The sequence below is a fragment of the Strongylocentrotus purpuratus genome, unplaced genomic scaffold (assembly GCF_000002235.5).
Source record: "Strongylocentrotus purpuratus isolate Spur 01 unplaced genomic scaffold, Spur_5.0 spur5_scaffold_6, whole genome shotgun sequence".
In the NCBI taxonomy this organism is placed as follows: Eukaryota; Metazoa; Echinodermata; class Echinoidea; order Camarodonta; family Strongylocentrotidae; genus Strongylocentrotus; species Strongylocentrotus purpuratus.
Genome location: NW_022145612.1, coordinates 16,667,407 through 16,694,909, shown reverse-complemented (window position 1 = coordinate 16,694,909; position 27,503 = coordinate 16,667,407). Strand labels below are relative to the sequence as shown.

The following is a 27,503-nucleotide window of genomic DNA, read 5'->3' as shown; positions in this document are numbered from 1 at the left end:
TATAAAATACTAAATGATGAGCACACACGCCACACACACAAACCCTGCCTCCCCTTCCCCTAAGCCTCCATATACATACCTCGATTCCTATCATCTTTCTACATCATCAGTATCACCATATCACCAGGATAATAATTTCATATCCATAGGATGAACTTTTTTATCAATTAACTTTATTATTTCAAAATCATTATTTATAATATAGACCAACATTTATATCAACAATTAAATTTTATTGAGCAGATAAACGGAATAAAATGAAAGAGAGTAAAATGAAGTCAAACCGAGGTATCGTTTTGAGAAAGAAAAAAAAATGAAACAAGAGTGAAAGAATAAAGAACTGTGTAATATTACTCTTTATGACATTTTCAAAAATAAAATCCGGATCCATGACCTTAAAAATACACCTCCTGGTAATATTACTACATCTCTGCCAGGTGACTAAAGTATAAATCCACTCATACAGCCGTTTACTTTTTTCCTAAACATATAGACATGAACATATTTCTGCCCTTTACAATTTAACATGAATTTCTGCATATTTCTGCCCCATGACACTTACATTCAAAATATTCAAAACATTCAAAGAATAATATTAATCTGTAGTAGTTCTAATATGGTACATTTCGATTAAAACACTTCACGAATGGTTACTTTTGAGAGAGAAAAAAAAGGTAAAATAGGTTATCTGCTATTCAAGTTTTAAAAAATTAAGTATTGTGAGTGCATCATAAACAGTAAACCGATTCTAACACCATGGACGGAGTACACTGAGCACAGTCTTCTTCATCTTGTGTCCAATATCTGCATCAATTAGAGTATATGGAGTGGGTGCTTTTGCAAAAAGCATTTCTGTTTTAAATTTTGAAACAACATTAGTTCAATACCGATAAACATTTATGACAGAAAGTAAGTTATTATAAATGTATTTATTAATTTTATATGAGGTCGGCCTGATAAAATCCATGATTCCTCTAAACTTTCAATTACAATGGTTTCCGTTTTTATTAAAAAGCTATGGGTATTTCCGACAATGGTGGGGAAATATATACAAAGCTTGGATCATTTGATCAGTCAAACATGTTTTGTTATGGCATCCTCAATGGTACGTCACATTGTCCTTATCACTATCACGAATATTGTACTGTGAAAGAAAATATATGACCATATATATCTATAATAAATTCGAAGATGTGACAGAAAGATACAGTACTAATATACAGTACTTCTTTGTCGCATATTTTCGTACTGATAAGTTAGAAGTATTTTATTAAAGTACCGCGATTCAATGTGGTCAGCATATTGTTCCCTTGTCTATCACCAGGGTTGACTTGCTCCAGCCAAGATCAGTAGTACCTTGAACCTGCTAGAGGTCTATGGTCTTCCAACCCATGATTTAGTGATCTTCAGCAATGTTTTCCAGATCGACGTTGCAGTAGTTGTTCGAGAAATGAGTGGGAGACATCTCCGTGTAGGATTCGACTGGGGCTTTCTCGCTATGAAGGCTGATAGATCTATCGAGTACAGAGTTGGGCCTACTCCCGGACATGTCTGTGTACGTCGATGTGTTGTCTCCAACCAATGTAACATCTTGATTGGAGTAAATGGGCTCCATATCAGGGTTTGCTTCAAGAATTTTCTCTGAGCCGGTCTCACTGGTATCGCTCTCGAAACTTGACCCGAGATGTCCATATGCCGTGTTGGGGCTTTGTCGTAGTTTCTCGAGAAGATCTTTGCCTTTCTTTTGTGTTTTCGGCATCGCTCTGTCGAGATCGTCATATGCATCGGCATCTACCAGTTCGGCTGCATTTGAACCAGACGATGGAACTGCAAGAAGTGGTGCATAGCCATCGATGCCAGACTGATCGGTTTCCGACACGCTCCGTTGGAAGGAATCGTAGTTTTCAGGTGAATCCACTGAGCTGGACTGTACAAGGACGCCATACTTTCCGCCTGAAGTGTCGCAGCCCTCTTTGGAAGATATCTCACGATCCGAGGTACCCGGTGTAGAACCTCGGTCCAGATGGTCGTATGTACCCTGTACATCACCTATTGCTTCATACTCCTCTTGTATGGCGCCCTCTCGAGAAACTGAACTTGGTGGCATATCATCAACTTCTGCATAACACTCATTGGGGTTTGGTGACGAGTTGTCAAATTTAGTGTAGCAATAGTCATACTCCTGCACGCCTCCGTCTGGGCTGACTGAACTCGATGGCATCTCATCAACTTCGTTGTAACAGTTGTCAGGTACCGTCGCCATGGAAACGGGAATAATCATCTTCTCGTTGGTCTCCAAACAGACGGATCTATCCATGTAAGTGTGTGTCAGACTATTTGTCTTTCCTTGTGCTTTGTCTTTTCCCTTATCATCAGGGGGTCTTTCGACGATGCAAGTGTTTTCATAACTTGGCTGAGGGTCTTTGGCTGGTGGTGGAACTTTCGTCTTCTTGTCCACGATTGCATACTCGTCGTCCGGTGCGGAAGGTGGAGAGAAATGCAGAATGTGGGAACCTTTGAGCAAGAAGGAAAAAGTGTTTAAAGGATTATATAAAAAAACTGATCATGCATTTTCACTCAAATGTCAAAGTCCCTTTTATACCAAAGTTAAATCATCAATGAAGCTCTCTCTCTCTCTCTCTTTCTACATATCCATGTATTTTTATATATGATGCAATGATCAAATACGCCTTTTTGTTCTACATTTAGTAAGTCAATACCATATATTTCATTTAAAGATATATTTCCTTAAACAAGCTAACTGACATGTCTGATATATGGAAGTTAAGATTTTACCCAAACAGATTGGGTATCAATCAGTACGTGTACTAAACATGCTGAAGGCCACCTTCCTAAACCCCACCCTCCAGTTAAGATAGTCGAAGGAGTGACCAATAGCAATTGTTCAATGTAGACCCATGTTTAGCACAGTAATATATAACTAGCGTTTATTTCTCGCACATCATTCTCATTTCTCTGTTATAACTTACTTGTTTCCGACAGGAGCTGCAAGTCACGAAGTGGTTCCATGTGCAAACTGTAGGAAAATGAATACAAATCATAAATAAGATTTCGTCAAATAGTTTCTATAACGTGACACGTCGTCTTTCACATCCAATACTGTGAGTCACGAAATTATCCAGTATAGTGCAACTATGTGTAACATATACTATTAAATTACAACCTCCAACCAATTTAGTCTCGCGACTAGGGTCAGTCGCGATCATTATCTACGTTTGAAGCCACGTTGGAAAACCAGTCGCACGACTGATCTTAGTCGGTCGTGCGATCTTAGTCGGTCGTGCGATAGGTGACGACTGGCAGTTGGTAACGAATAATTGCCAGGGATCAGGCAGAGGAAAGAATAGAGGGAATAATTAAATTTTAAGGACATACAGTAAAATCTAGAAATACATAACAACTGAACAACACTCACTCATGACTTTTCCTCTGTATTCTGCGAGCTCTCCGTCGTCGGTACACCACGCAGCCGAGTACGATTGACACTACGATCACGGCGATGAAGAAAAGGAGAATGCTGATCATAATGATTGCCTGTCGCCGTGCCCTTGATGGCGCCACCATGGCTTGATCTTTACCGTTGCTAGGCGTGGTCGTTGTAATGGGAGGGTTGCTACTGGCCGGGAGTTTTGTCGTTCTGGGTAAGACGACCAGGAGAGTTCGATTTGAAGATGAAGAATTATTTGGCAGACTGCTCCCTGATGACAATGACTGATTTAGAGATGGATTATTAGTTGTCGTATACAGAGTTTCTTCTGGACCTGAAGTATAGAGCAATTTGCATTGACTAATTGGGTTTCAGGGATTGTAAAGGATATGTAACACTATTACTGACCAGAGCAGAAATCAAATGAGACGCGCAAAGATTAATTGTAAGGCAAGTCAGAAACTACATAGACCTATATTATATCACAATATGTAATCTTTACTAATCGTCCACATTAGCTACTTGCGAACAAGCGAGCCCCCACCCCCATCCACACTTTAGAATGATGGCCACTGGTGCACTGGGCATTTCGTATACATATCCACAGTATATCCGTCGGTGTTTCAAACTTTAAAATATGGTTGAATGAGTTGTTCATGTCGAAATGTTACCTATGGAACCCGAAGTTACATTCCATGTTTAATATAATGTATTGGGTCCCTAGTAGGCAGCGATATCAGCTATTTACAACTGAAGAGAAAACAGTCAGTTTTGCTGTCAGTAATTCACAATAATAAACGTCACATTTGTATAGCGCTCAATACGTTGCTAACCCCGGACATCATGGTCATTGGATTTAATTGCCATTTCACGCAATATAGTGCACATTCTCTGTACCCTAGGGACTGTTCCAGCCGGGGGCAATGTTACGAGCGCACACATGCCAATCCAACTACATTGATGTTCACATCCCACAAAGGTATACTCATTTACCTGATATTCGAAGGCATTCAATCTGTGCTTGGTCCAATTCGTAACCCTCACAGCATACCCTTGTGGTGTAGTATCTCGTCACCTGTCGATATGTTATCCTGTATGCTGTGATCGTTCTGTTAAAAAAAAAGAGAAAAACGAGAGACAATATGTGAAAGGATTAATGTCTCACTGATTAATAATAATCACATTGATCGTATTTATCCCTATTATTCTTTCCAGTATTCATCCCTCAGACTCAGAGTTCCTGCAATAGATATGACCGTAGTATTGCCATGTACTGTTGCTCATAAAGTTGGAATATATTTTTTTACCCCAATTTATTGAATTATTTTGACAATGATTTATTCCTAATAGATCTAGATTTTGCGTGACTGCTAAAGCATGTAAATGCTACTATGCTTATCAACTAGGGGACCTACGCCCTTAAGTCATAAATGACATTAATGAGGATTAATGCCCCACAAAAGGGCACTAATATAGCATATCGACACAGTTTTGATCATGGGGCCTCACGGTTTCGAGGCCATTGCTTTACCACTGAACCATGACTGTACGCAGAGGGGGCTAGGGTAGGGGACAGTTTCCACAAATACAAAAAACAAAGGAAATGCAATAAATTATCAATAATTCATTGCATTTTACCCCGATCCCCACCGTAAAAAAATCCTCTGTACAGCCATGCATTAGGCTCAAGGCATGGGCACACAGTAGATTTTTTTAAAGTACCAAGTAATTTTGTGAATATTCGAGTATTACTTAGTAAAATGTCTTTTAAACAAAACGTTAAAAGGAAAATAAAGAATTAGAAATGGGTATAATTTACCTGTAGGTGGTGCAGCTCCAGATAAGCCAGCATCTATAAGATGTAGCGACAACAAGTGTTCTTGTTCCCTTCCTGGTAACTGTCTCCTGCTGGCTACACATGAACAAGAAAGGAGAAGAAAAAGGTAAAGGTATCGTAACAAATGCCATGTGCTAGAATAATAAGAAAGTGCACCGTCGAATTCAAAAATTATACAGAGCGGATTTAAAGAATAATGTACACTATGAAAATATCCACCAAAATTATAATTTCATGATATCCGTATGATGTTTACATATTCAATTTTTAGATGAGGATCTGTTTAATCGGATGGCACTAAAAGCATTGACAACATTTTACGCTTGCATGACCACTGGCTAATTTCGAACAACTTGTGAAAATTAGCCAAGAAAAATGCCCGATATGCATTTTGCTCCTATTCAAGAATAAAGAGAGTTGTTTCATTTTATCGAATATATTTCTTTTTGAGAGTTGTTCTAAATTAACCTGTGCTTACTAAATTGGAGAATATTGTCAATACTTTAGTGTTATCTGATTGAATAGACCATAGCCCATGATCATGCGAATATCGTGAAATTATTATTTTAGAGCATATTTTCAAAGTATGTATTTGTTGATACGTACTGTGTTTCACGCCTGGGTATTATTGGTTTATTTTTTATAAATTATATTTATTAAAAATATGTTTTGACAGGATACGGGCAAGCTGCTCAAGGATTTTCTTACATTGCAGTCCTATAAGACTATAAAAAACATGCATTAAACAATAGAAAATGAAACAAACACGAACGATTTCAATAATAACATAATATGGTATTAGGACACAATTCAAAGAGCTGAACATTATAATGTTATCATTTTATGTCACGTGAACATATATTTACCACTAGTGTATTTCAATCGAGGGAGGGGGCAACTTAAGAACAGCATAATTATGCATTATTCAAATTATATATGTATGTTATCACTAAGAACATGACATGCATTTCTGAAAATGCAAGTGCTTATGCCGTTTACGGTATAGCCACAATCAGGGTGCAACTATTCTACGTACAGTGTTACGCATCTCTCCTGGAAACACAAAGTCATTTAATCAAATATCTTGTGGCCTGAAATGTTGGACCATATGAGTTCTTCATCAGGCAGCAACTTTTTTTGGAATTTCTTTTGTGTTGGCTGTGTGAGAGTGGTAATAGAGGGCCAAAAATACCACTTTTTGGCTGTTACGCATTTGCACTTCAAAAATGTGACTTTTTTTCATAAGGTGTTACTGTGGAATTACACAAGATATGCCATATCTTTTCATGCCATCTTATAGTCCTTTTTATCTCCACTCAGTATTTTTTTACGGATTGAGAATTGACCCAAGAATTGCGATACAGTGGTTACTTCTGTGAAGAGAGACAAGCGTAACGCTTTTTTGAAAAACAGCTTTGTGTATAATTTTGCCTCTATAATTCATATATTTTAGCATTATATCGATTGGTAATTGGTTATATTTTCTGAGTAACATGTTGTCCTATCATCAGAAACTAAAAATCAAACAAAGATACAAGCGTTACAAAAATATATGCCCACATTCCGATCATAAATTTTGTCCGGAATTTCCTGTAGTGTCCGTAACGGTGTAATTCCTGCTATGTGAAAATATTTCCAAATTTTGTATATACTTAGCATTGTGTAACTACCTCCGGGGACTAGCTGTGGTATAATAATATTCAGCTAAGCATAACAGTTTTTTTGTTGCAATTTAATGAATGGCATTTGTAGTGTCCGTAACGTATGTAGTGTCCGTAACACAAATTACACAAGTCTGTGATGGTGTAAAATCACAGCTTGATAACTAAATACTACTAATTTGCAATTCAAATTTGATTTGATACAGTTACTCTTCTCAATGAATAACAAAAATCTCTTTTCCTTGAAGGTTTTCTCCTGGATATGATATTTCGCAAACAAATAAGCTATTTTCCCTGAATCTAATTTTTTAAAAATAAAAAAAATTAACTTACGAGTAATTTAATATCAATATTTTATTTAAATAATATTAGTTAGATGTAATAAAGTATGAAATTAAATGCATCATTGTGTATTAGTTTCAATATCGAGGGTAGAAAAGAGTAGGAGCCAGTGTTACGGACACTACAGATCTGTGTTACGGACACTACAGAAGGAGTAATATCAAGGCCTGCAAGCCAAACTGTACCTCTTTTTCTGGATAACAGTGTTCTAAAATAAATGTTAACATTGTAAAAGCTGTCTATGACATCAAATATGTATGATGCATGAGAAAATACAACATTTTAATCATTCAATTGCCTACCTACAAAATGTATAAGTCACTACATTGTATTTTATGTCCACACACACATAAAGACCTGGGTCGGTATTCAATTCAATACGCATAAGTAAAAAAAATTACCAAGTAAATGGCTAAGTTAAGTAATTTACTTATCTCGTATTCAAATCGCATTTTAGACTTATACTTACGTAAGACAAAATCTAAGTAAAATACTTACTGATAAGCATTGTGACGTCACACGGTCAATCAAAGTATTTGCGCAATATTTTATTGATGCATTGCAGTAAATGCGCACTGATATAATTGTGCGCAGGTTGTAATACTGCGTAAGAAAACCATATGCCTGCCAATCAAGGCCTCCAAATAATTGGCTTAATTCTGGTAGGAGTTGACTTAAATATAGGGTAAAATACTTACCGGTAGCCAAAAATTTGAATTGAGTACCAGAATTGGCTAAGTATTTTATCTAAGCCAAATACTAAGTAAAAAGCTTAAATTTTGTACTTAAGTATTGAATTGAATATGAGCCTAGGGCGCACACCAGTACGTGTATGACTAGTGTCTCCTGAGGACTATGGAAAATACCTTCTTTGGAGGACACCCCCTTTGAGGGGATTTACATATAAATTATGAAATATCTCATCGTCTACGTTTTTGCTCGCAATTTCTCTTGATAAATTAAGCTCACTATTTGATGGAGAGAGAGAAAAAAAAAATTAAACTGAGGTCGCTTTTGACTTGTTTACTGACATTTATATATATATCTGAGGATTTTATGAATACTGGTTTAATTGCCACCACCAACAACAATTACCGAACATCTGAGGATTATTGAATAAACGTATCAGAAATGATTATTGATTACACCATAATTTTGAATATATAGTAATTATCACTTTAAAAAAAAAGGCTTTATTCCTGTTTTAAGGTTTTACAAGTACACCACTTAGTTGGTCGAAATACTCTTCATAAAGTACAGACTGTGGTCTTTTTATGACCCCAAATTTTTCAACGCTATTTTGACGAGTTCCTAAAAATGGGTTCTAAATATACTGAATATATCCTGCAGCACATACATGTACGATACGAGGACAATGCATGCAGTTCAATCTTCTCCAAACGCACATTGAATCCTGCACCACATACAAAACTGTAATATACAAGGACACATGGGAACTTTCTTTTCCAAACATATTGTTTTTCGGTCTCACTGAGCAAATCTTGTAAGGTCCTATGAGATACATTTATCTTTTCAGAGTTACTTCTCAAAATAATGAAGTACATCGTCTTTTAAAAAATCTATGGTTTCCATGCTTAATAGGCTCACCTTGATTATGCTACATGATGTACTGTTTTATCCTCTTTTTTCTTCTCTTCTTCCTTTTTTTTTAATTGTATTGTTCTTCCTTTTCCTTATTTCTAATTCTTATCCTTCAAGTTTTCTTTATTCTTTTTTTTCTTTTCTTAAGTTATTATCCTTTTTATTCTCTTCTTCCTTCTTTTAATCTTTCCTCATGCGTTCCTTCGTTATGTCATTTTTTTAATGTCTTCTTTCATCTTCCTTAATTGTCTAAATAGTTATGCTTCTTTCAATGTTTAAAAGTGAGCAGAGAAGATGGAGAAGAAGAAAAAACACTTCAAATTCGGCCACCCCTGGAAATACATAGAACACTGACTTATGTTTTCTGCTTCTATTGAAAGGGTGGACTTCCCTTTAACCCTAAAAGGGCCGGGCTATTTGAGGTCTTGATATGGCCGGGGGGGGGGGCATTATGCCCCCCCCCTAAGATCTCGGCCGTGAAACGTCCGATCGCCGCGAAAATTTGCACGCATGTCAAGTCGAGTGTATTGAATACTATGGTTAATTTAATTTTTTGCATATGTATGGTAATTTATGAAAATAAGGTCATAAAATTCACCTGTTTACCCATACATCATATATTATTTATATTTAAGTATTCTTTTTCACTACATGTATTCGTTAGACCATTTGAAACAATAATACGATAATGATAACAATTTTTGGAAGAGCTAGGTTATTCCTTATGTTATCTCTTATTTTGATAATTTCTTATGTATTTCATTGTTTTTTCAACTTCTGTATTTTATTTTATTCTTTTTATTTTTTTATTTCTACTTACAATTCAACTATTTTGACTCCCAAAACAAACACCAAAACTTTAAACAAGACCCAATAACCAATGTTTTATCTCTTTTTAGGAAAAAATGGCATTTCCATATATGTTTTGTACACAAACCACGAAAATCCATTTCGGGCTGACATGCAAAGACAAAAGGTCATGTGACTCTGTAACTGTACCCCCGATTTAAAAAAAAAATGTTTTAAAAGATGTGCAAGACTCGAAAGAAAAAAGTCAGCGAGCGGCGGGGCGCCATCCGTATGCGTTCCCGAACAATCAGAAAAATCGCGGAGGGGGGGGGGGCGTGCATAATGGTCCCCGGCCTTATTAGGGTTAAGTCCTATCCAAGATACTTGGTAATGAGGATATGAAAAGATACTCTCTGTTGGCCTCAAGATATGCAGCAACAACATATGATTGCAGAAAAAAGGCAAATGGATTAATTATATATTGCATCAAAGAATAGCATGTACACTATAGTGTATTATGTATAAAATGTAGTGTCCGTAACATCCTATAGGATTTTGTACATAAGTTATTTTGGACAACTTATGATATGAAACGAGCCTTCCTAGCAATTTGATTTGTTTTTATTTGTATACAGATGGGACTAAAGTTTGTAATTTGTCTCATTTACCAATGTTTGGTTGGCTTTTAAAAAGTTTCAGGTTTTGAAAAAATGTCATTTATCAGATTTGACCTTGTGTTACCTCTGATGTGCATACTGCGTCTAATTTATGGACTGAAGTGAGTGTGAATTGTTTTATTTTTCACAAATGGCCGAGAAATTCCCCCAAAAAGTGCAAAATATTTGAGTGTTAAGATAAATAATGCTTGAAAATTCCATTTTGGTAGCTTTGTGTAGTGTCCGTAACATCCCATAGGATTATGTACATAAGTTAGTTTGGACAACTTATGATATGAAACGAGCCTTCCTAGCAATTTGATTTGTTTTTATATGTATACAGATGGGACTAAAGTTTGTAATTTGTCTCATTTATCAATGTTTGGTTGGCTTTTTAAAAAGTTTCAGGTTTTGAAAAAATATCATTTATCAGATTTGACCTTGTGTTACCTCTGATGTGTATACTGCGTCTATTTCATGGACTGAAGTGAGTGTGAATTGTTTTATTTTTCACAAATGGCCAAGAAATTCCCCAAAAAAGTGCAAAATATTTGAGTGTTAAGGTAAATAATGCTGAAAAATTCCATTTCTGTAGCTTTGTGTAGTGTCCGTAACACCTACCACCCCCTGTGGTGTTGATACTCATAAAATGATAACCAAGATAGTTTCCTCAAGGATATTGCAGGGTATTAACCCCAGGGTATGGATGAACAATTTGGCGTTGATGAAACTGCTCTATTGCATACTAAATGGTTTTGCACCCTGATTGTGGCTATACCGTTAGTTCATTGTTGAAAATTGATTGGCAGGGACACTGTTTACACAATATTCGTGGTGGTTATGATAATTATAATTGTAATGACTTATTATAATGGTCATTATTAAACACTGAAGAGGAAATTGCAACATTTCGTGACTTTTTATGATATCAACTTTCAGTGGTAAGTGGTTTTGAGTAGATCCGTTACGTGCAGGTTGAAATTGTCCTGATTGATTGATCACAACATTTCTTACCAAATTGTGCATGAATATTTTCACACGGTAACAATCTGGAACTATATTCTGAGGCAATTTTTCTACTTTTCCTTATTGCAGGAGTCGACTATTTTAAAAGTTTAAATCTATGCGAAAATATCATACAAGATATCGCTTTAATTCTTTTGAATATCAAAAATGTATTACTATTCATTATATTGTATAAGTTTAATATATAATTGTATTGCAAATATGGTAATACAATTCGAATTTCTGTATATGTACGAAGCAATTTGCCAAGGTCATGCTTAGTGTTTTACGTGTAATTTTACTTTGTCACTGATGTATACTTTGTAAAAGAAACTGCAATTCGGCTCTCGGGCCGCGAATGTTTTTTAATGAAATTAACCATTTTAAATAAATAATTAAATAAATAAATATATTGTGATTACGTCAATTATTTTATAAAATTATATTACGATTAACATAATGTTTACTTGAAATCCATTGTCATGAGTGTATGAATAATTGTGACATACTAAAAAGAAAAGGAAAACAACGGGTACAAAAAGAGAAGTCGGATCCCAAAACACATTAAATAAGTAATTATAAAAACGACCGCATTTTGTTACCGACCCCCCCCCCCCCCCCAAAAAAAAAAAAAAAAAAAAAACTTCCACCAAATCCATTACTTGGACCAACTCCTTTACTATTATTGACTAACCTTCTTGTTTGGCTACATATTGAACTGGCTTCCAGTAATAATGGGAGGGTGAGGAATACCCCCATCAGAAGAACTCCAGTATGCCAAGGACGATGCATTGTACATGCGGTTTCGGTGAACCTGCAGGTAAAAGAAATAAATATATATTAGCCCGTCATTGTGCATGACCCTTTTTACTAGTTTTACAATTTCTTGTGGTGAAACTAATGACTCCGATAAATGTAAAGACGGTAGTTCGTAAACTTACACAAAATTAAATTGGTCAATTGGTCAATATATTTTTTTATATTCTAAATTGACTCCATTTAAAGGCTTCCTTTAATCAAATTTAATGGGAATTTCCTTATAGCATGCTGAGTCCAAAATAAACAATCGTCTCTTTTTACATGGCAGGTTGTACCAGACCTGAAGATTCCAATTCATTTGTTTGAAAAGACGTACTATTATGTCTATGTACCTACATGTACGAACATGTTTATATTTAGAATGGACTCTAAAATATAGACAAGCAGACAAACAATTATTTCTTATTATGAAAAAGAGATTAAATTACACACAAACGATCAAGTTATGTTTTATGTTGTCTATTGTCTTTATGTGTGTGGGTGTAGCTTTGTGTTTCTACTTATGTAAGGAAATCCGTATAATTTCCTCGTAGTACATTATTCGATGCGCGTTGAAGCCTCCATCGGGGGCGTTTAACCACATTAAAGGAATAGTTGAGTTTTGTTTGAGAGGGCGCTACACAAAATAATTTTTTTGGTGAAATAATGAAAAACTGTGTGTTAAATTTCAAAGGACAAAATCGTCTTTGTTTGATCGGAAATCGGGGCACCACATTTATTCGATAATTTTTGTTTTAAAAAAGAGATAGCGCGCCTTAATATGTTTTATTTTAAGCCATTGCCATTCTTGGCTTTTTGTTGGCTTTTTCGTTTTGGTAATAATACGCACAACCAGCCGGCCCGTGTATTGTTTTTAGTGAATAATTAATTAATTAACGGTCACCGTATTTTTTTTAAAAGGTGAAATTCAAAGAAAATCACAAATATGTCAACTAATGTATCACTAGAAACTGGTAAGCTAACATATTGCCATCGTACAAGTTATAGGTCAACTACATATCGGGAGATTTATAAAAATACAAATACAACCACCTCCAAACAGCTGGGATATACGAGAGATTCGCAGGAGAAATAACGATGTTTTAATAACTTCACTATATGGACCAACACTGCCCAAGCAGACGACATCCCATAGAGAATGAACATAATTGCAAAGCTATTATTTCTCAAATTATAATAAGTTTAGTGTATATAAATGTAATGGCATTTCAAACCATTCAAAAGGGGAAATGACCCGATTCTGATAACTAAAATCTTTTGCTTGTACATACACAGGATAGGGGTTAATTACCAATCAAAGAAACCAGACTTTCAAATTGACAAAAAACCCGGAATTGTTTGTTTGTTTTATTTTCGAAAATCATCATAAAAAACAATAACACAATATAACAAAATCAAAGACTTATATAACAATGATAGAATGATAAAACGGTTGGATAGTCCATTTCAGAGCCATTAACCTAATGGCTCTGTTCTTCCATGGAGTCCAATATATATATATATATATATAATGATACTATAATAAGTACATGTAATGATATAACAAGGAATGATATTAAGGACTGCATTTGTTCCCTCTTGAAACACCGAATATACCCGGTGTGTGCCGTTGAATATACAATGGCGTTTTATTTTGTTTACAAGCGACAGATTCCTTTATTTTTGTATCGCTGCATTTGTCATCAAAATAAAATCATGCGTGCGGTTTAGAGTGAGGCAATAGATTATACTTTTAGCCTGCCGGTAGTGAAGTAAGAGAAAGAACTCAAGAGAAGATGAAAACGCAGGCACCGAAAATGTGTGAGATGTCATGGGGCATCGTCTGCTTGTGCAAGTCATGTCCATACTGTGATCTCACACATCTCAGCAGCGTTCGGAGAGCTCTCCAGGTGCTATGCCGGGGCTGTATTTAAGCGTTTTGTAATTTATAATAATCATTACTTCGAATGTTTCCAAGCATTGAATTTTGATAACCTTGTCGAATCAAAGTTTCAACTTTGCAATAATGAATATAAAGTTAGTTTTTAAAATCAATGAATATCTACTTTAAGAGGAGCTGAATTGGTATGATCATATTTGATCTAAATTTCACACATTTTGGGGTCTAAAATTACCTTCATAGCAATTTTAGGTTCTAAAAGGGCACTAGAAATGTCATAAATGAAAATAATAACCATGCACTTTGAAGACATTTGCGATCTCAAACAAGAACTCAACTATCCCTTTAAGGTTGTTGGGAGTGTATCAGGGATCCGCCTTCCACCCCACCCCACACACACACCAACACTCCAGCTCATCGATCCAATAAACTTAATATCACTATCACTTGTTGGGGGTAACGCAATCGCTGTAAGAGCTGGTCGATAAAAGGCTAAACAAAGTTTGCTTCGCATCTGTCGTGTTTATCTACTACAAACTTCGCTATCCCAGTATTTTTAAATGATCATGATAATCTTAATGGACAGTCTTTTCAAAATGTCAAACCTCTTGACGTTACATCTAACACCAGATTAGATTACAATGAATAACCACAATGACATTCGTTATGTAGTTTTCCTCATTCTACTTCTCACATACCTAAACAAACAAAAAAGCCTTTGAAATATATGAACCTCCTTTCCCACAACCACTGCGCTCCTTAATCCAGGACAAGGCACAAAACAACAACTGAATTGGTTACCCTATCGGGCTGACAATGAAACTTGACTAATTTTGCCATGTTGGTTTCCCGATAAGTTCTCAAAGTAAAACTCAGGCCGAGCCACCGAATCTCAATTCAGGCAGTTAAATGCCAATCTATATCGATTGTCATTGGAAAACAACGGACAAAAATGATTTCAAGCCCTGTTGGTACTTCCAGTGTTACAAAATATAGCTTTTCTATCTAGAATAGAAATACAACAGTAAATACTTACCCAATTGCGTGAATTCCACACAGCCAATAGTAATTGTACCGCGACGAATTTCAAATTTTAGAACGAATTTGCAGGAATAGATAAAGACGTGCGAATCAAATTGTGTCTTAACTTAGCGAAGTTTTTGCATCCAATGCGGATGAAGTACATGATGTATTTGATAAACGTACAGCCTTGTTCATGGGAATTTGTAAAGTTGGAGTATTTTGGTGAAGTATCCTGTTCGACTTCCCGCTTCCTCCTACATGGCCGACACATGCATCTATGGCAGGCGCTTGGTGCCACAAATGCTTTATTGATCTTTGAAATGTCTGATGGTAAAGTTCGATGGAAGAAAAAAAAAAAATTTAAAAAAAATTAAATTTTCCTTCGACTCTCTTTTGCTGACCAATCAGATCACGAGAATTAGCGGCCAATCTATCCATCCAGACAAACAGAACATCTGAATAAATATAGAGATCAACGGGCGGTTAACCGAGCTTGGATCATGTTGAATGTGACTAATAAGATTAATCGGGCTATTGCATGCACTAGAAGGATTAAGAGTTATTTGAACCAAAGCCTACTGAAACATCTTTATTACTCCCTCATTCTTCCACATATAGATTACTGTTCAGTTGTTTGGGGCAAGTGCAAAAAGAAAGATTTACTCAAATTACAGAGGACGCAGAACAGGTATGCAAGATTAGTCCTTAATGCAGACTATCTAACCCCAAAAGACATCCTTTTAAGCACTCTTCAATAGCAAAGTGTTGAAAATAGAATCAACTACCACTACTGCATTTTCGCCTACAAAATACTCAATAATCTAGCCCCTTATTATTTAGAACCTTTTGCTTGTAAACGTCCAGTTTACTATGTTACTCGTCATTCTACCTTGAATCCTTTATTTATCCCAAAACCTAAGACTGAATTTAAAAAACGATCTTTTTCTTTCATCGCTCCAAGCATCTATAACAATCTACCGACTCATATTCGCACGGCAACTTCACTCCAAATGTTCAAAAAACAAATTAAATCACTCCCTCCACTTTAATGCATGCACTGGTACCTAATGTTATATTATGACTTATTACAGTTAGTTTTGTTTGTTTTGTTTGTTTGTAGTTGTGTAGTCTGTAGTAGTTTTATTTCTTACATTTTACCCTTTTGATTTTATGTCTGTTATTTATTTATGGCATGTGTATTTGTATTTGTATTTTGTATTGTATCAATAATATCTTAATGTTTAATAGTTCAGGCCTTATGTTAATTTTGATCTAGTTTTTAAGTTGTTTTAGCTCTCTTATGGTATCTTGTTTATATAATGTCTTTGTTTTTTTACAATGTATTCTATTTTTTGTAAATCTTTGTATGTACAGGGCTCTTTTGTAAAGCAGGCCTCTGGCACTGAAAAGACTACCCTGTTTTTAAATAAAACTGAATAAATAAATAAATAAATGTCACAAATGCTGCGGGCTTCATAGGTATAAGGTTGGGTTCAGGGTTGAATTTAGTTAAGAATACGGTTAGTGTTGGAAATTGGCGCGGAACAAAAATTGTCGAAGAAACGCAACCCGACAGACCGCTGATTGGTTAAACAAATAACGTTAATGTAAAATTTAGGGTCAATATTTTTTCTTACTATATCGACCCTTTGATAGACCTATCTATCTTAATCCACGAAACATTTATGGCACCGAACGCCATCCATACTCATCTATATATTGGTCATTGGAAGGTGCTTCCGGTGTGGGTTACAATCTTGGGTTACTGGCATGGTTTACAAAGAATAACGAAATGTTTTAACCGAACCGCTGTTTACGCCATACTCCAATTTGTAATAAGTGGGTATAAAAGTTTCAAATTAAAGTGACGTACATATTCAACGTTAACCTGTTATCAATGCTAATGGTCGCTCAGGAGCCTGATGACATGATTGCTTTGGTATAACATTCAACTTACACACGATTTATGACTGGAAGAACACGAGAAAGGTGAATGGTAGACTAAGCGTGAAAGACTAAAAGATGGACAGAGGAAAACGAATGACGCGTAGACACAATAGAGGCAGAGAGTCAAGGAACCGAAACAATTTTAGACATGTTAGAAGCCCGGCCCCGCATGCGTGTTCCCAAAATCTCCAGCTCGTAACAAAGAAAAAGATCTACCCGTATTGACTTTACACACCGGACTTATGCTGAGGGGGGGGGGGGGGGGGGAGTGCTGAAAAGGCTCGTATAACAAAAGAAAAAGATCTACCCGTATTGACTTTACACACCGGACTTATGCTATAAAAAAGGGGGGTGCTGGGAGCACGCATATTCGTACCCTAAATAACACTAAGGGGGGGGGGGTGTTAGAAGAGACAGCGAAACGGCGGGGGAATCAGGCGTGATTAGACATTGCAAGAGAGACAGGTTCCATTAAAAGATGATAAATTGATTCGGAAATCCTTTATAGCATTCTACCAAGAAGAATATTTCTTTTCACATCACTAGAATAACGTTTTATTCTTATAACCTTACCTCCCATAAACCAAAATGACAAAACAAAACTAATAATGTCGCGTGATTTTTATTCCTTTCACTTTGATAAATCGTAATATTAAAGTACGAGAATAGAGCCCGTTAGTGGTGAGTCGCGAAACGGAAGTAATGTCATTGTCCTTGTTTCATTTCTTGTTGATAATGACGTGTGCTTTACTCCACTAAATGAAATATCTGTCGTGTAATCTTTTTTTGATTCAAGTGTGAGCTTTCATTTCCTTGTCCTATATTCCTCACATTCGAAAGACATAATATGAGAGGGAAGTTCCCCAAAATTCAGTCATTTAGGTGTTTTGATAGATGGCTTGAAATAATAAAAATGTAGTTTTTATGGTACCCTATTAGTGTAGGAAGATCATAGACCACCAAAAAACAGAATATAACAGGCACTTAAAAGCGTATACCTCGCTGGCTTAAAGATATTTATGATTTTATATGGGATGGAACAAATTGAATTTTTCTAAAAGAAAGTGGCACTAGTAAACAAATAGGATGCCTTATATTTCTTTACTCTTTTTTTTCTTTTTCACTATCTTTCTCTCTTTCTTCCTTCCCCCTTGTTATTGTTGTTGTCGTTGAACTTTTTTTTTTTTTTTTTTTTTTTGAGGGGGGGGGGGGGGGCAGAGCCCCTCCCCGCCCATAAGCAGGCCAGTGGTCAATGAGCCTTATGCTTTAAATGCTCCAAATTCGCGGGGGGGGGGGGTAAGAGGACATTTTTTTTTGGGGGGGGGTCCCGAAATTTGAAATTTTGATTAAAAAAAAACAAAAACAAACACTCAAAAGGGGGGGGGGGGGGGTTACAAAATAACATACACGAAACATACACATACAAAAACTCAAGGGGGGTTAACCCCCACCCCCATCCCCCACCCCCCCCCCCCCCCCCCCCTCTGCGTACGCGCCTGAACCCAATACCTACTGCGAAGAGTAAACAAATAATAGGGCAAATAAAATGAGAAAAGAATAGCAATAAAACAGTTATAATCAGATGTATTAATATGTTTATTTCATATAAAATAATTACAACATTCGAAGCGAATAATATACATAATATGGCATTTGTACAATCTTCAAAGTATATAAGAATAGATCTATGGGTAAAGCTACAAATAAACTATTAGTTAGAATAACGTAAATGATAAAGTTTAAAATATAAATGTTATGAAAGAGCTTCGTTCGTCGTCATCAGTCTTGTTTCTAAAGAAACACGTAAAATTGAATACATCCTGTTGTGTGTACTACGCAATTCTCACTTTTAAAATATTTGGCATTAGTGTTAGCGCTCGATAATATATTGATTTAAGAACTATGATTAATACAAGAGGTCGTAATGTTGGTGAGCCAAATATTCTGATTGAGTAAAACTAATTTGAATACCTTTGAGTTTCGAGTTTCGATGATAAATTAATCATCTGCTATGGTAACGGTACATCGCCATGCCACATTCAGATCCAGAGCTTCCCTATCTGATTAAAATTAGCAGTCTTTATAGTTTTTGTTGTTGCTAAGAGTGAAATAGAAACAACTTTAGTCTCTCAATAAATGTGTGCAATTTCTTGTCAAGCCTGGTTGATGTGCTCCATGCATTATATGGAAGTGTGCCGATTAGATAACATTAGAAAACGCCTGGCAGTTGAGATTACTCAGCGTTTGGTCACATCTTCACATGACGATACGAGCAGAATCCGATAACAAAAATGATATCGTTTTATGTAATCGGATAGGGAACGGTTAGTCCACTCCACATACATCTTGAAAGATTGTAGCCATATGCTTAGATTAGACTACAAAAAGAATATGAAGTGAATTTAATGTCAAGTTATGTTCAAAACTTGATTCAATCAAATAGGATGTATATCTAAGCAGTGTATAAGCTGCCTAGGCTACATTATAAAATTAGTGTAGGATCCGATAAGGGTCATTATCATATTAATACCAACTTGTACCATGTGTAGCTACATGCTGTTCAGAATAGCGACTAACGAATTACGTTCATGTGACCAGGAATTCGATCGGAACAATGGGTCAAATAAGGCAATTAAATTGAGGACCTTGACCACATTTGATGTAGACTATTACTTGGCCATTGTTTAAAATATCCAGATCGGAAGGGTATCTTCCAATAGCACTGGATGGAATTTACCAATCAATTTATAGAGTACAATATCACAATACGTTGGTGTTTGTGATATGAACTTTCACTTTTCATTTTTGGAAGAGATATTGTATGTTGGACTTCCGAAGCATATCATACTTCATATCCTAATCGATAAAGCCCGGTTACCTACAGCAAACTATAACCTTTTTTTCTCTTCTTAAAAAGGATCGATAAAACAAAAAAAGATAAACCCAATAACGCAATCCGATAATTTTACTTCAAACTTTAAGGCTGTTGCCATTGTAAATGAATAATATAAACTGAATACGTTAGACTGTATAGATACGTTCTTACAGCAGTATTTACATGTAAACAGTACAAAATTTATAATCTTTCTATATACATTTCTCTTGATTCTTATAAAAGCACAAATCACAACATTTCAATCACTTTTGTATCTTTGAAAAAAGGTATATGAATCGACGATCAGGTCATAAACGAGGTTAACTTGACCATCAATCTCAAAATAAAGACTCGCTTTACTAGAATTATCATGAGAATTGAAATTCTTTCCCATATTATGATAACATTCCTTACAGACAACTTAAAATTAAATAAATTATGTTTCAAAACCCACATCATGTCGACACATTGGAGACTATGATAGGTCAGTGGCGTATCCAGCAAAGGTGAACAGGCGAAAATCTACCCCCCCCCCCCCACACACACACCACTTTTGGCACAATTTCTTGGTACGCCACTGTCGAAAGTTAAGTAGAAAGTGTTTGCAAGAATAGCTAAGGTACAGTAGCTCAATGAAACCTATCAAATCACCAAGTCATTTTGTTGATGGTTAACCTATGGATCTATGTCATCATAACACAGTCCGTTTTCAATCTGCATCATCATGGTCATGGGTGCTCTATTTTGAATGATTCTGAACAAATACGGTATTGATTTACAATCAATATAAATCACATGAAGCATGTGATTTACGTCATCATAACAATCAGTTGAAAGAAAAATCACCAAATGTATAATCACATCGAATCATTGTCACATTTAAGTTAGTAGTGATTACCAACCGGCACTTCTCCTCATATCAGTTTGTATATGATTCACACCGCATTCCAACAAAGTACGTAAAGTTAGTCCACACATTGTGTCATTGCTTCCGCTTCCTCTGGCTAGTGATTTTAATCTGACAACGACACAGTCCTAGGACCAAGTCTTTCCTTTCTTCTTTTCTCTCTTTTTGTCCTTTAGAAAAGCTTTATGAACGTGAACATCAGCTTTCGTCGACGCCTAAAGTCTCGTAGTGTCCCGAGGTAGCCCACTTCATCCCCAGTGTTCTTGACTTGGGCCCTCGTCTAAGTTTATCGTAGTCGTTGTCGTCTGATGCTTCTAACGAGGCTGTCTGACTCTTGGTGTCTGTAGGACTCGTTGGTTTCACGCTGGTAGCGTGGTTTAGCTTCCCATACATGTTGTCTGGTTCTCCCTCGGTGCTATGTCGGAGTGAGCTGTACCCGCTCGAGTTTTCCGAATCATCATCTTTGTTGCTGTACCCTGATGATAGGCGACGGCTCCCGACACCACCGCCGCAGCTCGTGAAGAGTTTTGAGGTTTCTCTCAGGTTGCTCTGCTTGACCAGAGCTAGGACGTTCCCTGGTGTGAGTGTACCAGCACCTTTAACAGGACTGTCCTTGAGACTTGAGCCCACCCGACATGCCCACGTACTCGACTTGTTCTGTGGCTTCTGATTGGGATCCGCGTAGAGCGGTGCTAAATCGCCTGTATCTTGATGCTCTAGGGTAAATGCATGGTATGCTCCGTGGAGGTTCTCCTCAAGGTCATTATTATTCTTCTGTTTCTTGTTGTTGGCTAACAGCTCATCACAGTCGTTGTCAGGTTTTCTGAGCTTGTTGACCACGGCGTATTGAGGGACAATCTTCATAGAGCCACCACGCTTCACAGGACTTCTTTGTTTTCTTTGGGATTCATTCAAGCTTCTCCTATTGTTAATGATTGCAGCATGTACTTGGTTGTTCTGTAGGTCTTCTCGTAACGTTTGTTCAGTCTGTGAGGTGACTCTGACAAAAGTTGTCCCAGGAATATCTGATATTTCCACGTATGGTCCATCTAAACGAGAAAGGAAGAATAAAGTGTTCAAATAGTCAGAAGTCAAGCTTTACTATTCAGCTACCCTGCGCAATTTTTACATCTGGACTGTTTTGACATGTTAAAGGGTATTACATGTTTATTATGTTAAATTTCTTTTTTTGATGGTAGTGGCCATGACGCTGGTCATGACTTTGAATAGAGAAAGCCAGTGATATTGCAAGTTATATGAAAGATATGTTTGTGCAAGTATATAATGATATTTTTATTTTATTATCATGAATAAAGCAGTACAATTTAGCTTCATGTTATTGTAGTTCTGCCTCCTGTACGCTTTGTTCACATACTGTCGGCAGCAAAAATATGTTGCAGATTTTAACATATTCAACACATTTCCTCTTATATTTTCAGAAATAAGGAAAAAAGGTATATATAAAAAAATTAAATGTAACTAGTGGCTTCATTGGTTATGTTTGAATTAACTGAAGAGCGCCATCTCATGATGTGAACATTTCTACGCCGTTCTGCGACGAGGATTGCAATGACAATTTTTTTTTTAACCAAACCGTTAATCAGTTACCAATTGTGTTCTGTTCACGATGACAAGATTAAGACAATTGCTATTTACCTTTTCGAGACAATCTCTTGAATTTCTTGGATGCCTTTGTATTCGTCATGGTAGCAGCAAGCGCCAGGGCATGTGCTGAGGATTTCTCCGTTGACATTCGTTTCATCTCGAGCTTAGTCGTGCCCTTCGGCTGGTTGTTAGTGCGGAACCGAACAGAGTCATGAAATCTGCACGAATCAAAATTGATAAGGAAACATTCAGGAAAAATGAAGGATAACGTGATTACTCAAGTCAATATTATTGGGAAGAAAGTATATGACATAACCCACGTATTTAAAAGAAAGAAAACAAAAACCAAAGAGCACCTTATTGATACCCATGTCGATGAAAGAAAATCGGCATCAAGATTCCTCCGCTTAACTTGGGCCTCAAAACCATTCGACAAATCTTACATTAGAGTCTAGCCACATTATCAATCTATTTCCCCTCACATCATCCCTATTTTGATATTAACAAAATCAACAAAGACTTGGAACGTTCTCTCTGGGGTTTGACTTTCAATGAGTAATACAGTACTTGTATAGACACACACGTACTCCTGAAAGCAGGTGTTATCGATTAGTCGTACTTGTGTAGCCAAGTTTTTTTGAAACTGTAGACATCATAGATTAGTGTCGATCATTTTATGGGGCTCATGTCGTTTGAATAGTTGCGGAGACAATGCAAATTGTAGAAATAGATAGGTGGTTTTTAATACAGGAGGGGGTGGCAGAAGGGAGGAAGAGGTTGTCAGTATAATTGAGGAGGATCATTATCATTTTTGGAGGAGTCAATAACGCTGGCAACAAGCATGACAATGGAAGGTGGATTTTGTTAATTTTGTGGGACTGAGTAAATAAGGGCTGAAGCAAGGGGCGTCGATTTTCATCTCCCTATTACCAGATTCAGCTAAATATCCTATGGGGTACAGACCTGCATTGCCCCCCGCCCTCCATCCGCCCCTCCTATCTTGAAGAGGGATTCTTCTTCTTGGAGGAAGCATATACATAAGGGCCGTGAACGCACTCATTTGGTGTCAAATCCGTCATGTCTGGTTTTTCTAATCACATTTATCTCGAAGGTGTACATATCCAAACAAATAATGGATTATTGATTAATCCATTGACCAGAAATTCCTTATAGTTATTTCAGCAGACAACATCGGGTCCATGTTCATAATTAGCCTGTTTAGTCTAAATTAGTTACTTCTTGAAATAAAGAACTAAATAACGAATCTGATTAAATTAACAATATTCCAAATGCGTCATGATTGTTCCCATTATTACATCAGTGTTTTGCAACTACAATTGTGCGATGATGTCATTGACATATGTTAATAATTTATATACATGTGTAAATAAAAGAAAATCATGCTTGCAGATCTAAGAATATATCAGATAATAAAAGCATCACTTTTTGCTTAATCTCGTCATCTGATTCTAATCCACACCTGTTTTTATAATGATATTGTTTCTTGCAAATTACAAATAAATCCCTACTCTGTAATTATCTAAGCATCTGTCTTAGTCTGAAAATAATATGTGATCAGTGCCAGACAAATTATGCCGGACCAATATGAGAAAGGGGTAATTATTTCTATATTATAGACCATTCATAGGAAGTAATTTTTACATCCCGTAAGTAAACGTTTTGGTTGGGTTTTGCGTATTTTAATCTGCAATTTTTTCCCCTTCATTTTCACGTATATCTATCTATAACCGATGATATTGTAATGTTCTAATATGATGTATGCAGGGAACCGGGCGGTCCCTGTATTAAACCCAGATCAACGAGAGAATTCAGTAGCAATCGGGTCAACCAAACATAATGCTCCCACATGACCCATATAAGGCCATTTGATAACAACATAAATGACACTATGGGTGCCCATGAATGAACTCTTACCCCGGTTGGACTTTGTTTCTCCTCCTTCTCCTTCTGTTAATGACTATCAGCACGAACGCTACCACAGCGGTCAGTGTAATGACCCCTGCAACACCAGACGCAATCAAAGGCAATACTCGGTCCACCGCAGGTCCCTTGTAATCAGGATTCACTTCGAAGTAGCCCCCTTCCTGATCAATGAGCACCTCATCCTGATGACCAGACTGGCCCTTGGAGGCTCCTGATCCGTCCTTGATAGGGTAGCCACCCGATGATCCTCTTGGAGCCACGCCGCCAAAGGGCGCCCTCACCGTTTCGGTCTTGACTGTAGAAGGGTTCCTTGTAGATGTCCGAGGGGGACCTTTTATAGAGAGAGGGGGGGGGGGTACACAAAGATGTAAAACAGTATTAGAATGGAGCCGCCATAAGCGTGTTAGAGAAGCAAAAGTACATTGACGTCGTCTGGTAACACGGAACTCTGGTACAATTCAAGATCCAAACACTGATGGAATTAGATAAAGATCCTTTCATATTAGTACTGATATTCCCACCAGTATAGTCACCAGAAGAAATACAGATCATCTATCTAAAGCAGCAACCCGTGGAGTAAATTAACCCAGAGGAAACCGCAGATGATCGTGACTCCATTAACAACAATTTTACTACAGAAGTTAGAGCTGATTCACGAGTTAGTTGAGCGATGGGGTATGTTCTTTTGCATCATGAAGCAAAAAATGAAACATGAAGTAGTTTCCCCTGTACTTAAAAATTTGACGAAATGCTCGTCCTAACTCTTAGGGATAAAGAAAGGGCCGATTATGGAAAATGTATTTGACCCTCTTCGACTCTTTTTAGTTCTTGTGCATTCCATACGTACATTACTTTTATTTACACCTTTCGATGAATATATAACTAAATAGGGAAAAATTGTACAATGGGTTGATGAATCACTTGTTGTGTAATGATCCACGTGAACCTTTTGATGATCCCTGATCAACCAGGTCTGCAGTCATTCCCTATCGAAAAACCTGTTGTCGATGTCACGTATTCCTAACTAGACGCTGAAAGAATTATGCCTGCCCCCTCTATAAAGCTATATGATCCACCATGTGTGAAAACTATCACATTTTGATTCATCAGAAGATAACTTATCTACGTGAGATCATGAAGATAAAGTACATTATAAAATTATTTAGCCGATGACAAGGGGTTGAATCATGACAAAAGTGGCGCGCATGAGGATAATGACAAGAGAAGTTCAGCTTTACGAGGGCCACGCAATCCTAAAGAAAACGAATACTTCGTCAGTGTAATTATTTTAATAATTTGATAACCCCTACTGCTATTGTTCATTTGATTGTAGATTTATGTCATCGATATTTGTTTGCAAACAATGCCTAGTCGATATACCTGTTTTTTTGTTAATCCTCTTTAGATTTGAATAAATGTTTGTAGGATTGTCCCGGAGAATTATTAACGAATTTCGGAATATACCCTTTAAAACAATAACAATTGTTGTATTCCGCTGGTAGCTTGCCCTTTTTTTAATTCTCTTGTCACTTTTTTCAAGCTTTACAAAGCCCCTCAATATTGTTTCTTTTAAATATGATTCAACAAGCTTGAAAGAATGAACTATAATTCTATAGCACGTATACTGTCATCGGTTTGACTTGCACACGAACGTTGATCTTGTTAGACTACTGCCATGAGTAAAGGCAACTGGCAACTGTGCAACTATGTCGCACAATGATTTATTTTTTTCAGGTTTTAATTCTCATGAATGGAAGCATGGAGACGTCCCATTCTATTCTCGAGACGGGGGTTCGTGTTTCCATATTTCGCTCCAAGATAAAGGGGGGATGAGAGATGCGGAACTACCATTCACAGTTCACAACCGAGTCAGAGGAAACTGAATCACCCATGGACTTAAGATGAGACCAGAGGCATTATTGGCTACAGCTACGACGTGTTCTCACTCTTCAACTATTCTATCATCGTACCACCTTCCCTTCCTCTCTGGTCCCACGGGGCTGATTTGCACATACCCTCATGAAACAGACGTAAGTCGTTTATTATAGTTTGTATGTTTCCCCAGAGGAGGTTAGCGAATAGTTTGACGTGCAATCGAGATCGCGTACATGTCACACACATGATCCGGAACTGATTCACATCTCTTTAGCACATGGTCAGGGCAAACGGAATCTGCCATGCTTTTGATGAGTTAGGTCAAATAAAATGCAGGCTATATGAAAGTCTCTTTTTCATTTGTTTGTGATGATTTTTTTTTGTTGGGGGAAGGGGTATTTTCAAACATATCATCACAGTATTCATCTCCAAATTAATACCTTCCCTCGAACAATTATATTTCAACTTCCGCCTGCGACCTCAAGGAAATATCACAAAACCTTCGGTCATTTTGTCTGCATTGGGAAAGTACAATTTTTATGATTTTACCCAACATACAGGGGCGTTAGGATCTTTGTATGACAATTTTCACCTATTCGACCTGAAGATGCATTATAAACAATGTTTACATCGGATTCATATTAATTCTGATTTCTGGCCCTGTTCAGCATAAAAATTCACTCATTCAAGATTGCCTTGTTCAGTGTTGTTTTGTTTGCTGTAGAAAAAAAATCTTGAAATACTATTAAAAGTAGATGAGAACTTACTTGTCGTTGGTGGCGCCTCTACACACAAAGTACCGTCTTGGAGGTAACCTTTACAACACCCAGGTCGCACAGCGTACTGAGTCGATATCAGCTCACGAAAGGCATTCACGTATACAAGCCTATTGAGGTAACAAAACGAATCAAAATTTAAGATGAAGTCCGAAATGAAGAAGATAATAATATGTGTTACGAATAAAACAATAAAGAGACACATCGACAGAGGAAGGAAAGAAAGAAAAGAAAAGGTGACGGGAAGTGAGAGATGTAAACAAAAGTATAACTTGTATTTTACTACATTTCATAAAATTATTACTGGTACTGGTTTTATTCAGTGCTAATTTGAACACCTGATCGTTCCATGATTCCTCTGTATGAAACTTCCCAATTCCATTCAGAGAAGAAATAAGCACGTGTGCACTCTACAAAAATTAATGATGTGTTTGTTAATTGCTTCATGAAAGGCAGATAATAAAACTTTACACCTAAGTTAAATCAACTTTACAAAGTGATATCAATGACTAC

General features: G+C 36.7%; 2 protein-coding genes across 2 annotated transcripts in view; both read right to left on the bottom strand.

Annotated features, from left to right (window-relative positions):
- Positions 1 to 556: 556 nt before the first annotated feature.
- Positions 557 to 15,394, bottom strand: LOC100890323. The gene is made up of 7 exons (XM_003728128.3): positions 15,075 to 15,394; positions 12,035 to 12,154; positions 5,268 to 5,360; positions 4,442 to 4,557; positions 3,437 to 3,782; positions 2,991 to 3,037; positions 557 to 2,514 (listed from the first exon to the last, which is right to left on the bottom strand). The coding sequence occupies exons 2-7, from the start codon at positions 12,130 to 12,132 to the stop codon at positions 1,397 to 1,399; spliced, it is 1,818 nt and encodes a 605-aa protein (XP_003728176.2). The 5' UTR covers positions 12,133 to 12,154; positions 15,075 to 15,394; the 3' UTR covers positions 557 to 1,396.
- Positions 15,395 to 19,978: 4,584 nt separating this feature from the next.
- The window catches only part of LOC100890249, a 29,601-nt gene continuing 22,076 nt past the window's right edge, over positions 19,979 to 27,503 (bottom strand). The window contains exons 3-6 of the mRNA XM_003728127.3: positions 26,982 to 27,100; positions 24,331 to 24,670; positions 22,447 to 22,613; positions 19,979 to 21,839 (exon numbers count right to left, since the gene is read on the bottom strand). Of these exons, the coding sequence (XP_003728175.1) occupies positions 20,989 to 21,839; positions 22,447 to 22,613; positions 24,331 to 24,670; positions 26,982 to 27,100 (1,477 nt within the window). The 3' untranslated portion in view covers positions 19,979 to 20,988. The remainder of the gene's footprint in view (positions 21,840 to 22,446; positions 22,614 to 24,330; positions 24,671 to 26,981; positions 27,101 to 27,503) is intronic.

Bases quoted from the DNA above. Each gene is read 5' to 3' on its own strand.
- LOC100890323 (XM_003728128.3), bottom strand. From the start codon at position 12,132: ATGCATCGTCCTTGGCATACTGGAGTTCTTCTGATGGGGGTATTCCTC. The intron at 3,038-3,436 runs GTGAGTGTTGTT...ATTTTCCTACAG, and splicing joins ATACAGAGGAAAAGTCATGA to TTTGCACATGGAACCACTTC. The intron at 2,515-2,990 runs GTAAGTTATAAC...TCTTGCTCAAAG, and splicing joins GCAGCTCCTGTCGGAAACAA to GTTCCCACATTCTGCATTTC.